This window comes from Felis catus, chromosome D1 (genome assembly GCF_018350175.1).
Source record: "Felis catus isolate Fca126 chromosome D1, F.catus_Fca126_mat1.0, whole genome shotgun sequence".
Classification (NCBI taxonomy): Eukaryota; Metazoa; Chordata; class Mammalia; order Carnivora; family Felidae; genus Felis; species Felis catus.
In genome coordinates, this window is record NC_058377.1 from 58,173,306 (window position 1) to 58,189,959 (window position 16,654).

At 39.6% G+C, this 16,654-nt stretch overlaps 1 protein-coding gene across 2 annotated transcripts in view; it reads left to right on the top strand.

Annotated features, from left to right (window-relative positions):
• Nucleotides 1–264: 264 nt before the first annotated feature.
• RAB6A (RAB6A, member RAS oncogene family) overlaps nt 265–16,654 on the top strand; it is an 87,155-nt gene continuing 70,765 nt past the window's right edge. Inside the window, exon 1 of one of the 2 annotated variants that reach the window (XM_019811842.3) lies at nt 265–929. In XM_019811842.3, the coding sequence (XP_019667401.2) occupies nt 860–929 (70 nt within the window). In that variant the 5' untranslated portion in view covers nt 265–859. The remainder of the gene's footprint in view (nt 930–16,654) is intronic. The other variant, XM_006936957.5, reaches the window with a different exon arrangement.

Genomic DNA, 16,654 nt, shown 5'->3' on the forward strand with positions numbered 1-16,654 from the left:
CCCGCCTCCTCCCTCCCCACGCTTCCCCTCCCCTCCGGCTGCGACGCGCCACACTTCGCATGGTAGTCACCGTGAGTCGCTTTCCATCGCGCTAGGGCCGCGCGCGTTCTCGCGCCGCCACCTCACTGCCATCTCTGCCCGCCTTTGGCCCCTTCCGATTGGCTCTCACGTTAGTGACGTACATGCTCCTTATTCTACCTCCGTCACTTCCCCAGGGTTCCGCCCCGCCTCCCCCTTACTTCTCCCGATTGGCGTGGCAACCTAACCTGCCCTGGTCTCCGCTGTGAAGGAGAAGCCGGGAGAGCAGGCTAAACCAGGAAGGCGCTGGCTTGTGGCGCGCACGCGCACGCACGCACGCCGGCGGCCGGAGGGGCGGCACGCTCGCGCCCGGGCTCGCCGCGCGCCGCGCCAGAGGCTCGCGCACTCAGCAGGTTGGGCTGCGGCGGCGGCAGCTGTGGGAGCTGAGGCGCAGCGCGTGAGAGGTCCCAGACGCGTCTGCGGCTCCGGTTCCGCCACCTTCCTCTTCTCTCACCCCAGTCTCGGTGCCGGGTGCTGAGAAGGGAACGGCGCTAGCCTTGGTAACTTAGAGCCCACCCTTGGCTGCTTCCGACACCGCCATCCTTCCTTTCCCAGCCGCGGGCCTCTCGGTGCTAAGGCGACTCTGCGGGGAGGCGGCGGCGACGGCTGCCTGTCTGTGGGGAGGAGTCCTGCCCTCCAGTCTTGCTCCGCCGCCGGGCCCTGCAGGGTCCAAGAGAGCTCGGCGCCGGTCCTTCCTCTCACCTTTTTCGTTAGCCGATTGGTGCAGCGTCGGTCCGAGAGGTCTCTGAGCTGAGGCGGCGGCAGCTCCTTCGGCTTCATCATGTCCGCGGGCGGAGACTTCGGGAATCCGCTGAGGAAATTCAAGCTGGTGTTCCTGGGGGAGCAGAGCGGTGAGTGCGCGGCTCCCCCACTCCTGGCAGCTGGCCGCGGCTTCCCCGCACCGCCCCCAGTGCGGCCCTTCTGTCCGCGAAGGCTCTCTCTACCGGCCTCGCGTTTACGCTCGGTGGTAACCCCCAGCCCTGCCCGGTGTTTGCTGACCTCTGTTAGCCACCGGCTCCTCTTCGTCTTGATCCGTCGGTCAGATTTTTGACCCTTCCGTCCCCGGTTCAGACGTCTCCTTCCACCACCTCCCCCCCCCCCGCCGCAGCCCGGGCCTCTCCCGTCGGTCTGCCCCCTCCCCCCAGTCCTCACCCCGCCCAGCCCCAGCCTGCTGTCCATCCCTTTATTCCTCCCGTCTCCGCCGTCTCACCAACCGTAGCCCCCTTCCTTGAGCCCCACCCTTATCTTTGCTTTTATTCCAGTTCGTCAGCTCTGTGAAGGCCCACCCTGGGAAGCCCCACTCCGGGAAGCCCCGCTCCCGGGAACCGACCCTCTTCAACCTTGGACTAGGAGGGTGGGGGGATTAGGGCGTTGTTTTCCTTAGAGGCTTGGCCCTGGGATATGCGGATCTTATGGGAGGTGGGAAATGGGGGGTCGTAGAAATTCTTGGATGGTTTTCCCTTGGGTGGGGAATTAGTTTGGAAGATATATGTCTGAATTAGAGGCGACTTGAGGATGGAGTGGTTGGGGAGTAAGAGGGGTGGCGGCGGCAGTGGTGATTTTTGTTTCTTGGGTTAGGCTGAGGCTTGTTGGAAAACCTCATTTTCTTCTCATGACTTTGAGCCCTGACAATTCTTCTGGCACTGTTGATGCTTTGCCCATCTCTGCCAGATGCTATGTCATGATCGTTTTACTTGGAATTTTTCACATCTCACCTCTCCTCCTCTTTCAACATGAAGCAGTGTCTGATTCTCTTTAAGGTGGTGCAAACGGGGATTACCGGGGAAATGTTAATTATTTCATTTCTTCTGAGTGTTTTCAACATATAAATATATTTAGGATTCCTGTGAGAGAAGGCCTGAGAATAACGAACATCTTTGTTTTGTAGGATTTCCTTAGGGGCTAGGGAGTAATGGAGTAGAGTAGAATAGATTCATCATCTGGTTATCTAAATTAGATTTCAATATGTAATGCCGTTTCGGCTAAATGACCCTTTTATGCTTAATATTCCACAGTATATGATGAGTAGCGTGATCTTACCTGGTCAGGCTTCTGCTGTCGCTTACTTTGTATTACATACAGGATCATAGTTTTGTGATGGCTTTCTCCAAAATAACTTCTTGTGGTGATTCCAGTTTTATGCTGAATTATGAAACTTGGCACTCGACAATCTAGAGATTATCATCCTTTTTTGTTTTTCTTACATTTTTCATGACCATCTTTAAAATTCACACGTTGAGAGGTTAGTTCCTCCTAAATCATCATTGAGTTACCTGCTAGGTACCTTAAATTAGGCTGTAGGGAAGAAAATTTCTTTTGATTGGAAAGCAGATAACGGATATAAATTCAGAGCTTTTACAACTACCTTGAACTGTTTATACTTATATATATGGCATTGAAGTAGATTAACGTTAGTTGCAAAATTGCTTCTAGTTGGAGCTGAGAAATCACTTCTCTCTTTTCATATATAATCTTTGCCTCTTGCTTCCTTATCAAGGAAAAGGATAGTCTCCTCTTTGCTTATGAATATTCCTGAAGCATGTATAAACTTGTTGAAGTAACTTGGTGAGACCTGTGAGCGTGAACCCAGTCTAGGTGTTTTATGGCACTTTTAGGACAATGCCATGTGTAAAATAATAGTGTATTCGTCATTATTGATAAATAGGATCTAAAGTGCTTATTGTGCACTCTAGGATGTTATTGCCGGCCTTATGTTGTGATGAAGAACTATTTAGTTTGCATGAAGAAACCTTTAATCTCTGCCCTAGGAAGGTTTTAGTATGAGTAGAGATCATAAGTTCGATATTTAAAGGTTTCCTTTGAATTCCTTGAGTATTTATGTTCTAAATGACATTGCAGAGTTCCGTGGCTTCTCATTTTTTACTTTATTTAAGTCTTGACATTGACCTCCCTGTAGTTCCTGAAGTCATCTTAGATTTTTTTTAATAGACTATTTTTTAGAACAATTTTAGATTTACAGAAAAATTGAGAAGATTGTGCAGAAGGTTCCCATATAGCCCCACCCAGTTTCCCCAGTATTCCTCGGTGTTCTTAACATCTTAAATTAGTATGGTACTTTTTTATAATGAATGAACCAGTATTGATGTGTTATTATTAACTAAGTCCATAGTTTATTCAGATTTCTTTTCATCTTTTTTTGTTTCAGGATTCAGTTCAGGATACCACATTACATTTAGATGTCAGTGTTTCTTTAGGCTCCTCTTAGATATTTTCTAAAGTATTGTATTTACATGCTTTTAACTCTGGAACTGTGGGGTTAATTATCTTTTAAGGCTGCTATAATGCTACGTAATGCCATCGGATAGCTTTGACAGTGAAAGATTGATCTCTGTTTTCCTGGGCAGTGTCTGTAGTTTTCTTATGCATTAGTAAAGGGCTTTGGAGCCCATGTCATCTTGATGTAACTCTTCATGAATTATTTATTTTTAGGTTTTACAGTTCCACAATTCAGCTTTCAAAAACTAATCTGTGGCAAAGCATTTACCACATTTATAATTCTTATTTGTATGTGTGTGTGTGTCTGTTACCCACAGCAGAACGTAAGTCCCATGAAGATTACAACTTATTTTTTTGTTCATTGTATCCCCAGTGCCTAGCATAGCACCAGGCTCGTAGGTACCAGAAATATTTGGTAAATGAATGATGGTTGAATCTACTAGGAATCAAAGATGGTAGCCTGTATTAGTCTTTGCTGTGGTGGAATCTATGTTTTATTTTTCCCATAGACACTTAGTAGTTTAACAATAACATTTTATACTTACATTAGTTGATTGTATGCTGGGATACTTTAGATTCTTGGGGTTGGGGAGCAGGGAACCTGCTTTTTTTTTTTTTTTTTTTTTATAACTCTTGCCATTTTGCTTAAAAAAAATAATAATGAGACCAGGATTTTGCATTTTTTGGGGGGTAGGTTGGGAAAAATTAGTTTAGTTAAAGCTATTGTTAAATTGTTTGCTATTAGTGTAGAACCTAAAAGTATGTCAAATGTTATTAAAGATGTGTTCATGGAACTGATTTGGAGTTAAGTAGACTTCTGTTTAGCTTATCAAAAATAAAGCTTCTGTGCTTTGTAATGAAGATGAGTTGTTTCAGTATATGAAGTGTCAGAGCAAGTTAATGATACTAGTCTTGGTAATCTTTCTAACAAGTCTTAGGGTTTATATTTCAGTAGTATACGTGATTTAATAAAGGAATGTTGGAGTACACAATTTACAGCCGAAGTTTCCTTAAGAAATCTCTTTTATTGCTACCTCTGGCTGCCGTCTTGAAATGCTGAGGCACTTTTAGGAATGCATTCATGGTTTATAGTGGAAGATATTACTACAAACAAATGTTACAAATAGGGTTACAAATTAGGAAATATCTCAGGTAGAAGCACATATTTGGCCTAATGCTGCTTATTTTTTCATTCTGTGTTACTCTTTTTACATCAGGTCTTTTGAATTATAACATGCTAGATAGGGAAAATGTGTCTTTCCATCAGGGATCAGGAGTACTGAACAGTTTAGATTGGCTAGATCAGTGATCTTAAACTTTTCTTCTCAAGATACCGTTACCTGTTACGCTTTTACAAATTGTTGAGGCCCCTAAAGAACTGTTCATATGGTTTATATCAATATTTATTGAAAATTAAGCAAAGTTTAAAAATACTTAATTCATTTAAAAATAAAAATAAACCCATTACATGAAAGAACTATTTTGCAAACAAAAATTTAGTGAGAGAATGGCATTGTTTTACAAATTTGCAAATCTCTTTAATGTCTTTGACTCATGAGAAAATATCTGGATTCTGAGATCCTTCTCCATTCAATCTATTGTAATGTCACATGTCATATAGGCTCTGGGAAACTCCACTGTACACTCATGAGAGAACGAGAGTGAAAAAAGCCAAATAACAATATTATGAAAATGGTTTGACTCCCAGGAGGGTATTGGACCCTCTACTGAAGAGTCCTGGGGATCCTGGTGGTCAGTAGACCACACTTTGAGAACTGCTGGATTAGATGATATTAAGCCATTTGTACCATGGAGCTTCATACTGCAAGTTAGGGCAGTCAAAGAGAATGTTTTCCAGATCTGGTTTTGGAGCCTTAAAACTAAACAGTAGAGCTAGTGATTAAGAGCACAGAGTCTGGGTTTCATATTTTAGCACTGGCCACTGGCTTTGGGCAAATTATTTGACTTCTTTGTGCTTCAATTTCCTTCTCTAAAGGTAATAGGAACTATAATACAGAGCTATTGTGAAGATTAAATTAGTTAACAAATGTGAAGCATTTACAAGAGTGCCTGGCACGTGGGAAGTGCTCAAACTATTTAAAAAAATTTTTTTTCTTAATGTTTATTTTTGAGAGACAGAACGCGAGCAGGGGAGGGGCAGAGAGAGAGGGAAACACAGAATCTGAAGCAGGCTTCAGCCTCTGAGCTGTCAGCACAGAGCCTGACCTCGAACCCATAAACCAAACCCATGAATTGCAAGAGCTGAAGTTGGGTACTTAACCCAGGCACTCCATGCTTGGTAACTATTTTAATTTAACACATGTGCATGTAAAACTATGCTGTCAAGTGATTTGATAGAATATAAGCTTAAATTTACATTTTATCAGGAAAGAAATATTGCATATAATATCTAAAACAATACAGTGTAATAAGTGCAGCTGCTTAGAAAAATAGAGTTAAAAGGTATAAAGAAGTGACAGGAGCATGGGGTTTCAGGGAAGACACATTATAAATGACTAATAATTTAAGTACTTTGAGCTGAAATTCTTGAATTAGAACATTACAGAATTGGAGGAGACTTTCAGAATTCATCTTATCCATTTCTCTTAGGGCTTTAAACTGGATAACTTCCCCCCCTCTATTTTTAATAGGTAATACAAACAAAAAGGTGTACTCTGAGAAAACTTACTACTACCCTTGTTCTGGTAGCTCCTTTCTCTACTCCACCCCCTCCTGCCTTATATATTGTTTGTATATATTGTTTTCCTGTGTATAGTCTGGGATTTCTTTATGCAAATACAAGCAAATACGAATATAATTTCTTATTTTCTCTTATATAAGATGTATCAGACTCTACTCCACACCTTTCTTTTTTTACTTAACAATACATCCTAGAGATCTTTCCATATTATTTGTACATACAAAAACAGCTTTCCATTTCTGTTTTTTGTTTTCCAATAAAATTTTTGTAAGGGGCACCTGGCTGGGTCAGTCAGAGGAGCATAGGGACTCTCAGTTCATCTCAGGGTCATAAGTTCAAGCCCCACATTGGGTGTAGAGGTAACTTAAGTAAATAAAACTTTAAAAAAATATTTTTTATTTTATAATAGTTTTAGGGGTGTCTGGGTGGCTCAGTCCGTTAAGCATCTATCTCTTGATTTTGGCTCAGGTCATGATCTCACAGTTTGTGAGATTGAGCCCCACGTCAGGCTCTGCTACCAGTGCAGAGCCTATTGGGATTCTCTCTCTGCCCCTCCCTGGCTTGTTCTGTCTCTCTTTCTCTCCCCCCACCCCCCAAAATAAATAAATAAATAAATACTTAAAAAAACAGAGTAGTTTTATATTGACAGAAAAACTGCAAAGATAATTCATTTGTACATTTTCACAATTAATGAACCAGTATTGATACATTGTTAACCAAATTCCATATTTTATTTAAATTTCTTTAGTTTTATCTAGTGTTTTTTCTGTTCCAGGATTCCATCAAGGATACCACATTTGATTTGTTATTAGTTCTCCTTACGCTGTTTTTAGTTATGACAGTTAAATTGGATCACTCTTAAGTTACTTCATTTATAGAAATCTCCAAGATAACACATTTTTTATTTTTTTTAAAGTTTGTTTATTTAAGAGAGAAAGAGAGTGGGCACATGAGCAGGAGAGGGGCAGAGAGAGGGGGAGAGAGAGAATCTCACGCAAGCTCCAAACTGCCAGTGCAGAGTCCAATGCGGGGCTTGAACTCAGGAACCGAGAGATCATGACCTGAGCCAAAGTCGGATGCTTAACCGACTGAGCCTCCCAAGTGCCCCTGTAATTTTTAATATCAAATTTCCCTGTTTTGAAATTTTCAAATCTATTCCTGTGCTATATTGTTAAGCTCTTGTCCTTGGGGAGGCAACATATATTGATATAGACAGCTCCAGAGACAATCAGACTTTGGCGCTAATCCTGACCCCAGTATTTCAGTGTTATCTTGGAAAGTTTATTTAACTTTGCTAAGCGTTTTTTCCATTTCTTATATGGCAACACTAACCTGGTAGTAGTGTTTTTTTCTACCCTCTAGTTATAGATATCATACATTTTGGTTAGGTCGGTATTTCATTTATACAGTATTGTAATTAGGTAAATGATAGTCACAGCTGAGTCGTGTAGTATACTGATTACTTATACTTTTTTGCATATTTTTTTGTTTTCCTTTGTTTAATTTATATACATATCCTGAATTTATCCCCTAACTTTTTTTTAAAAATTTTTTTTTTTTTAACGTTTATTTATTTTTGAGACAGAGAGAGACAAAGCATGAACGGGAGAGGGTCAGAGAGAGGGAGACACAGAATCTGAAACAGGCTCCAGGCTCTGAGCTGTCAGCACAGAGCCTGACGTGGGGCTCGAACTCACGGACCGCGAGATCATGACCTGAGCCGAAGTCGGCCACTTAACCCACTGAGCCACCCAGGCGCCCCAATCCCCCAACTTTTTATCCACAATGTAAATCACGTCTCTGTGTATAAGAATGCATCAGGTTTTTCCTCAGAAGAAATTCATTTAATTTGAAGACCTCTTGAAGACCTCTCTTCCAGAACCTTCTGACCTATTCTAATATATACTAGTTACCACCCCCATGATGGGTGCTCAGCTGTCAACCTGGGATCTACCTTTGTCATCATTTTGAGGATTTCCTTTTCTCTTGTGTTAGATGGATCCATTGTTTCTCAGATTACATTTTCCTTTTTTTTATTGGTTTACTCTATCATGAGGTTGAACATACTCTCCAGTTGGTAGTTTCCTAATGAAACATGGGAGAAAGTTTTTTGAGACCTTATGTTTCTGAAAATGTATTTGGACAACTTTTACATTGGAAATTTGGTGGAGTTTAGAATTTTAAGTTGGATACATTCCTAAAGAAGTTCAAAAACATTAATGTATATATAGCCTTGTAGATTCTTAGTGTTACCTTTCTGACTCTTGGTCTTTTGATCTTTCATACTGATGTGTCGATTTTCATTTTGTGTGCTGAATAATAGATATAATTTCTTTCAAACTGGAAACTTATGTTCTTAGTTTTTAGGAAATTTTCTTAACTAGTATGATATCCTCTTCTCCATTTTTGGTTCCCTCTTGAATTATTAGACCTGGATTGATCTTCTGATTTTGTCTTATTTTATGTCTTTTCTTTTTCTTCATGTTTCTGTTTTAATTCTCAAAAGATTTTTGCAGCTTTCTTCCATCCTATTTTATTTCTATCATTTTCATTTCAAAGAGGTTTTTTTTTTTTGTTTGTTTTCTGAATGTTCCTTGTCTGTAGCATCTTTTTGATTCTAGTATCTTTGGTTTTTAAAGTTTCTATTTATTGATATTGAGAGAGAGAGAACACGTGTGTACATGTGTGCGAGTGAACAAGGGACAGGTAGAGAGAGAGGGAGAAAGAGAAACCCAAGCAGGCTCTGTACTATGAGTGCAGAGCCCAGCCCGGGCCTCAATCCCATGAACTGTGAAATCGTGACCTGTGCCAAAATCAAGAGACATTTGCTTAACTGACTGAACCACAGAGGAGCCCCTCCAGTATCTTTTATTATTTTGAGGATATTATTGAGATGTATTTCCTATTCCCAATACTCAGTTTTTTTGTATATTGTTAGTACCTCTGTTTATTTTGATTATTCTTTCTTGCTTGATGTGATCCTCAAAAAACAAGTAATTCTTGGCTATCCTCCTATGTTTAAAAAAGTTGAGCACTAAAAGCTTGATTTTAAGCACTTGTGCGGGTTTAGGGAGCTTCTCTGTAGGATGATCTGGCTGAGTTCTTTTGGGGGGAGTTAGCTCCTTTAATTCTTTCTTTTGCCCATCAGATTTGTAAAGAATTATCCAGTGTCTTGCTGGAGGGAGTAAGCTTAGTTCCCAGTTTTCTTGGTGCTGAATGCAGACAGAGTTTGATGATAACATAGAGTAATGGATTTAATTTCCTTGTTTTTAATACTGTTTGTATTTTAGCCCTCACTTGTTTCTGTTATTTCCCAGTCCAGAAGCACTCTATTTTCCTTTCTCATAGAATAACTCTCTAATCTTCTGGTGAAGTGGGAGAGGGACCTGGCTGTGTGGAACAGTGGAGGGGACTTTCATTTGTTCATTTTGTTTTTAGCACCACCTTTATACTTATTTCTTAGATATGCTTGGTGCCCGCAATTCCTGAGCCATTTGGGGGTTCTCTGGCACAAATCAGATTGTTTCTCAGCTTTCTCCATTGTCAGTCTAAAGTTGATCTTTATAGAACCTATTAGGTTAATTACCACTTTTCCATTTACTTTCTACCTTCAACTTGGATGATTTAGATTTTCTGAGAACCAGTACTTTTAGGTGTTTAAAATTGCTTAGGGTTTTCAGTTTCTCTTTTTTCCTTTTCCTTTTTCATTTTATAAAATTAAAACCAACTCATTTGTACCCATGTTTATAGTAGCATTCACAGTAGCCAAAAGATAGAAGCAACCCAAGTGTCTGTCAATGAATACATGGATAAACAAAATGTGTTATATACATAAAATGAAATATATTATTCAGCCTCAAAAAGGAAGGAAACTCTGATACATGCTACAACATGGATAAATATTGATGACATTATGCTAAATGAAATAAGTCAGTCACTAAAGGGCTAAATATTGTAGTATTCTTTAAATTAATGGATAATAAGCATTATCAGTACTGTCATTGTGAGACTGTATGAAACCATGCCCAGACACCCCAATAGATTTCTCTTTGAGATGAAGTCCAAACTCTTCTTCTTGGTTTAAAGACTGTCATAGTCTGGCTTCTACCCTCCTATCTCTGATCTTATACCTAATATTCATCTTTACCCTTTATTGTTATGCATATTACAGAAGAGTTTTTTTTTTTTTTTTTAATCATCATTAGGGTGTTACATGCTATGCAGAATACATGTCTTCCATTCTTAGAATAATAGAATCTTAAAGATCATTTATTCATTTAACAGATGCTCATGGTGTGCCAGGCATGGAGCTAGGTCCTGGGGGATATAGTTATTAATAAATCAGATATTCTCTATTCTTGCTTACAGTCTGACAATAAAGTAGATTTAAATCTTTTACATTGCTCTGGACCTTCCAATCTCTGTTCTTGGACCTCTTTTTCAGTCTATCCTTTAAATTATTAGAATGAATTTTATAAAAACGTAAATCAGTAACTTCTTATCTTAAAAACATTGTGAATGTACTGAATTGTACACTTAAAAATGGTAAATTTATATGTATAGTTTATCACAATAAAAAAATAATTTTCAAAAACTCAAAAGCCTCACATTTGTAGGTTTATTTGGTCACTTATTTATTTTTATTTTTTTATTATTTTTAATGTTAATTTTATTTATTTATTTATTTTTAAATGCTTATTTATTTTTGGGAGAGAGAGAGACAGAGTGTGAGGAGGGGAGGGGCAAAAAGGGAGGGAGACACAGAACTCAAAGCAGGCTCCGGGCTCCAGGCTCTGCATTGTCAGCACAGAGCCTGACACAGGACTCAAACTCACAAACTGTGAGATCATGACCCGAGCCAAAATCGGGTGCTTACCCAACTGAGCCACCCAGGTGCCCCTGTTTTGTCACTTTCAGAATAAAATCAACCTTGAAAATAAAACAGCCAGGTAGTTATTTCACCAGCAAAATGGGTTTATTTGGAATAACAGAGGAATGCCAGATCAGGAGAAGTAAGCCATCGTGAACCATTGGCAAGTCTGGAGAACAAATCAGAGATATGCTCTTTTATAGAGGAAGGGAAATTGGGAGGGGCTGTTATAAACAAAAATCCCTTGGAGTAAACTGGGAGTTTGAAGCCTAGTGACTTTTTGTTGGCTGAGTTGTGATAGTTTCCTATTGGTTGGGCTGTTGCTAGGCAAGGAGGGAATCTATCCTTCTGGGGTAGTAAAGTAGATTTCTCCCTGTTGGGAATGCAAGGTAAATCTCTTCCTGGTGGGTCTGCAAAGGGCTGCAGTGAATGGTATGGCCCGAGAACTCCCCCTTCTGGTCTCGTGACTCCATTTTAAATGAGGTTTCTGTTGTTTTCCCTCTTAGATTAAGATCTTCTGAAAGCCTCGCTGGTCAAGAGTCAGGTTTTCTGTATTTAGTGCTTTTGTCCCTTGGTGTCAGGAAAGATGACCTTTCCCCCATGTTGTGTTCCACATAGGAGGGAAAGTACATAGCAGTTGGAAACCATTTAAGGCCATATTTGAGTAACAAGAAAGTTTAGGCGGGAGAACTCTCAGACACTTCTTACCTAGTCTATATCTTTTCAGGGTCATAAATGTTAGAGAAAATCTTGAAGCACTGAGCTAGCATCATCCTATTGTATATGTCATTTTTGTAAAAGTTTGACATGTGACAAGTAAAAGACTTCAAAATAATTATGCAAAGCAGAATCAAAAGTATGTGAAAAATACAGTTTGATGGTTCTAAACCAGGAGCCCAGGCTTGAAGGTAATTAGTTAAATAGGTCAAAAGATCAGGGGTCATTAGGTGAAATTTGCAGTGATCAGAGGGCTTGTTTTCTGGTTTTGTTTAATTGAATTTCTACCTCTCCAGAGATATTTATCCATGTGCAACAGGTAGTATTTGCTATTGCACAAATGCCTCCTTGTTTAGCAAGTAGGTAATCAGGGACTGTGTAGTTATCCAAAACCACTTGATCTAATGATTCAAGTGATCATTGTTGGGCTGCCACTGCTTTGGCTGTGAAATCAGCTACCTCTCCTAAAGTTAGGGAGTTTCTGACCATGCATTCCTTGGCACTTACCCAACCTGAGGAGAAAGCTCTCCCCTGTGTAGGTAAACCTGGAGTCATATAGGCCTCCTTCAGTTTCCATTTAAAGCAGCCATGGATGTTTAATGGGGCAGAACAATGAGAGGTTTTTTATTTATTACCGATGTTGACAGGGACACTTAAATGTCCCAGTAAGCATTGACCTCCAATTTGCCAGCTATCTAACCATTTGTATGCCCATGGGAAATGCTATCTACTGTAGACAAAAGTGAATCCAGGCAGAGTGCAGAGGAGTAAGGTATCCCTTAGCTGGAATTTCCTGATTGACCTTTTCAAGACAGGGATCAGAGGAATTTAGATGGCATTCTGTGAGGTACCATCCCATACTAAAGAGGACTTTTCTAAGTCTTGCAGAAAGGAGTTAGCCCATTTGTTTATCTCCTTAGTGCAGGGGAACAGGTTATTGGAGAAATTGCCTACAGATAAGACCAAGGAATCTCTGAAATTGTGAACAGTTTCTGGTGATGGATCCAGCAGAGAGAGGGAGACACAGAACTCGAAGCAGGCTCCAGGCTCTGAGCTGTCAGCACAGAGTCCGACGTGGGGCTCGAACTCACAGACTCACGGACTGTGAGATCATGACCTGAGCTGAAGAGAGAGTGGGGGAGGGGTAGAGAGGGAGGTAGAGGATCCCAAGCAGGCTCCACACCCAGCACAAGGGCCCAGCTTGAGGCTTATCCATGACTGTGAGACCATCACCTGAACTGAAATCAAGAGTTGGATGTTCAACTGGCTGAGCCACCCAGGCAGCCTGAGGAGGTCTTTCTTTAAGAAGGTGACAGAAGCATTATCATACTGATGTTGAGTAAATAGGAAAAAAGTAGAAAACTACTAAAGTTACTACTCATTTGTAAACTTTCCATATTTATCAAGTTGTTTATTATGAGACATTTCTTTCCTTTGGCCTGTAAAACTTTTAAACTTAATATGATATGGGGAAAAGTCTTAGAGCAAGAGTTAGGAGAACTGAACTGTGGTCTTTGCTCTCCCACTTTATAAATTATGTGCTTTTAAAGAGTTCACTTTAACTTTTCCATGCCTCAATTTCCTTGTATGTAAAATGAGAAGAATCTTCCCATCCCCATATATGGTATGGATTGCATAGATGGTTCTTTGTAGGCTCTACCCATGGACTTCATGTTAGCACTGTCCTATATTTCTACATATTTAATATTTACAAAGCTTCCAGAAATTGAAAGTAGTTCCTTCCCACAAAAGATTGAGTACATTTAATTTTAAATAAAGCATTCCTTTTGTACTCTCAAAATTCTTTAATTGAACTTCTTTTTCTTTCTAAAATATTGTACATTTGTTTTCAAAGTTTCTGATACTGAAATGATTAAGTCTTTTAAAGTTTTATTTTGTTTCTGAGAGAGAGAGAGAGAGACAGAGCGTGAGCAGGGGAGGGGCAGAGAGAGAGGGAGACACAGAATCTGAAGCAGGCTCCAGGCTCTGAGCTGTCAGTACAGAGCCCTATGCAGAGCTCCAACCCACGAGCCGTGAGATCATGACCTGAGCCAAAGTTGGATGCTTAACTGACTGAGCCATCCAGGTGCCCCTGAAATAATTTAGTCTTTTATGTAAACAATCTAAATAGTTATTTCAACCTTAGTCTGGTTGGTATTATCTTAAATACTGTGATAATTTTTATTTTTCAGAATTTTTAGTCTCTAAAACTGTAGCCTCTAAAACCATGAGGCAGTAAATTTCTGTTGTTTAAACCAGTTTGTGGTGCTTTGTTATAGTAGCCCTAGCAGACCAATAAAGTGCTCAGTATTCCTTTGTAACTAAATGTAAAACTCCATGTAGCACCCCCTGACAACTGTACTGGAAAATATGTAATTCTTATCAAACCACTAAATTTTTTCAATAGTCAGAATACCTTAATTTTGTGAGTAAATTTATGTTTTGTAGTTTCCTGACATTAATATATTTGTTTTGCATACAAAGTAATAATGTCGACTGACATTTGATTACTTACTACATATCAGGCCCTGGTTTAAGTACCTTACAATCTAACTGATTTAATCCTTAAAACCAGCTCTGTGAGCTCCTGGAGAAATGGTTGATTTCAGGGCTACGGCAGGGAAAATACAAGATGAGCCCAGAGCTGCTTCTGGTGGCACAAAGTAAGGAAGTGTTTAAGAAAGAATGGGGCTTCGGGGCGCCTGGGTGGCGCAGTCGGTTAAGCCTCCGACTTCAGCCAGGTCACGATCTCGCGGTCCGTGAGTTCGAGCCCCGCGTCGGGCTCTGGGCTGATGGCTCAGAGCCTGGAGCCTGTTTCCGATTCTGTGTCTCCCTCTCTCTCTGCCTCTCGCCCGTTCATGCTCTGTCTCTCTCTGTCCCAAAAATAAATGTTGAAAAAAAAAAAAAAAAAAAGAATGGGGCTTCTTCTTAAAAGGGCACAGGAACCAATGTGAAAGAGCACCCAATAGAGAAAGTTGGGATAATTTGAGCAAAATAAATGATGATGATATTACATTATAACCCACAGATTAAATATCCATGAATCCAGAGTTAAATAGATAAGAACCACTCTTTCTTATAGAAGAATTCCAGTTAATAAATATAGATGGAATGAGGGAAATGCAAAATCACCGTTAGAATACCACAGTAATGGTGCACCCGTGTGGCTCAGTTGGTTAAGTGTCCGACTCTTGATTTTGGCTCAGGTCACGATCTCACGATATGTGAGATTGAGCCTCACATTGGTCTCTGTGCTGACAGTATGGAGTCTGCTTGGGATTCTCTTTTTCCCTCTCTCTCAAAATAAACTTAAAAAAAAAGGAATACTGCAGTAATTGTTACATGCAAGATCGATTTTTTTAAAGTAATCTGTACCCCAACATGGTGCTTGAATTCAGAGCCCCCAGATAAAGAGTCTGGAGTTGCAAGATCTACTGACTGAGCCAGCTAGGTGCCCCTGGCAAGATCCATTTTTGAATGCTAGAATTGGTTGGCAAAAGTTTGAAAAAACACAGGACGTTTGTTAATTAGTCTCAAAGTATCTCCCCTAAGATAATTATTACAAGAGGAAAAATAGTAGCTTTTATAGTAGAAAAATTATGTAGAGATGACCATAACCAAGTCATCAAGGTTAACATCAGGAATAAGACATTAACATTATATCATGTTCCTCTTGTTATGATGCAGTGAGAAATGCTTATCAGTTTTTGGTAGTCTTGTCAAAAAAATGCATGATCTCAATCTAATGAGAAGACATTAGGCAAATCTAAATTGAGGGACATACACAAAATAATTTACCAGTACTCTTCAAAAGTGTCAACGTTATGAAAACAAGGAAAGACAGGAAATGTCACAGATGAGAGGAGACTAAGGAAACATGACAACTAAATAGTGTCCTAATAGTCCTGGGTTGGATCTTGTAACAGAAAAAGGACATTGGTAGAAAACCTGGTGAAAGGCAAATAAGTTCTGTAGTTAATAGCATTGTATCACTATTCATCTCACAGTTTTGATAATTGTGCTATTTAAGATGTTCTCCTTAGGAGAAGCTGAGTGAAAGTTATACTGGAATTCTCTGTACTAGTTTTATAACTTTTCTGTAAATTTAATATTATTTCCAAATAAAAAGTTAAAACGGTCCCGTAAGATAGGGTACTACTGTTATTCCTATTTTACCTTGAGGAAACTGAGGCACAGAGAGCTTAAAGAACTTAACCCAATTGTATAAGGTTGGTAAATGGCCAAGTTGGGATTTCAGCTGAACAGGTTAGTTCTAGAACTCCAGTAATAAAACCCTAAACTATTATTACCTTTCCTTGTTAAATTTTATATAGGTGAAATATGTGCAGAAAATTTAGGTGTTCCCCCAAACACAGAAGTGAAGTAACTAATCATCTCTTGAAAGTTGAGCTATATGAACTAAATCTGTTAAAGTTAAGTGTTTCTCAGGTATTTTGCACTACCAGACTTTTGTAATTTGTATGATAGAATTCTTTTTTTTTTAAATATTTTATTATTTATTTTTGAGAGAGAGAGAGAGAGAGAGGGAGAGTGAGAGAGAGAGAGCGAGCAAGCCAGGTAAGGGCAGAGAGAGAGGGAGACACAGAATCCAGTGCAGGCTCCGGGCTCTGAACTGTCAGCACAGAGTCGGACGCAGGGCTCAAACTCACAAACTGTGAGATCATGACCTGAGCCAAAGTTGGATGCTTAACTGACTGAGCCACCCAGGCGCTCCAAAATTTGCTTTGTTAATGATTATATTACTGAGTTACCAGAATCATTTCAAAATACTGTTTATATACAAGGAAAACCATAGATCTATTTAATTATGGAATTAAAATGTGATATTCAACTGGGAATTGTTCAGTCTCATCAAGAAGGCAAAAACACAACTGAAAAAATGCTTTAAGTTTGCTATGATACTATACAAAAAAGATAATAGCTAATTACTTTGTAGGTATAAGATCTGAACAAGAAATGCTTAAGCTGAAAAAGTTGTAGATTACACTAGGTTATGAAATCACCTAGAGAATATTTCCTTTTTTAAGTGA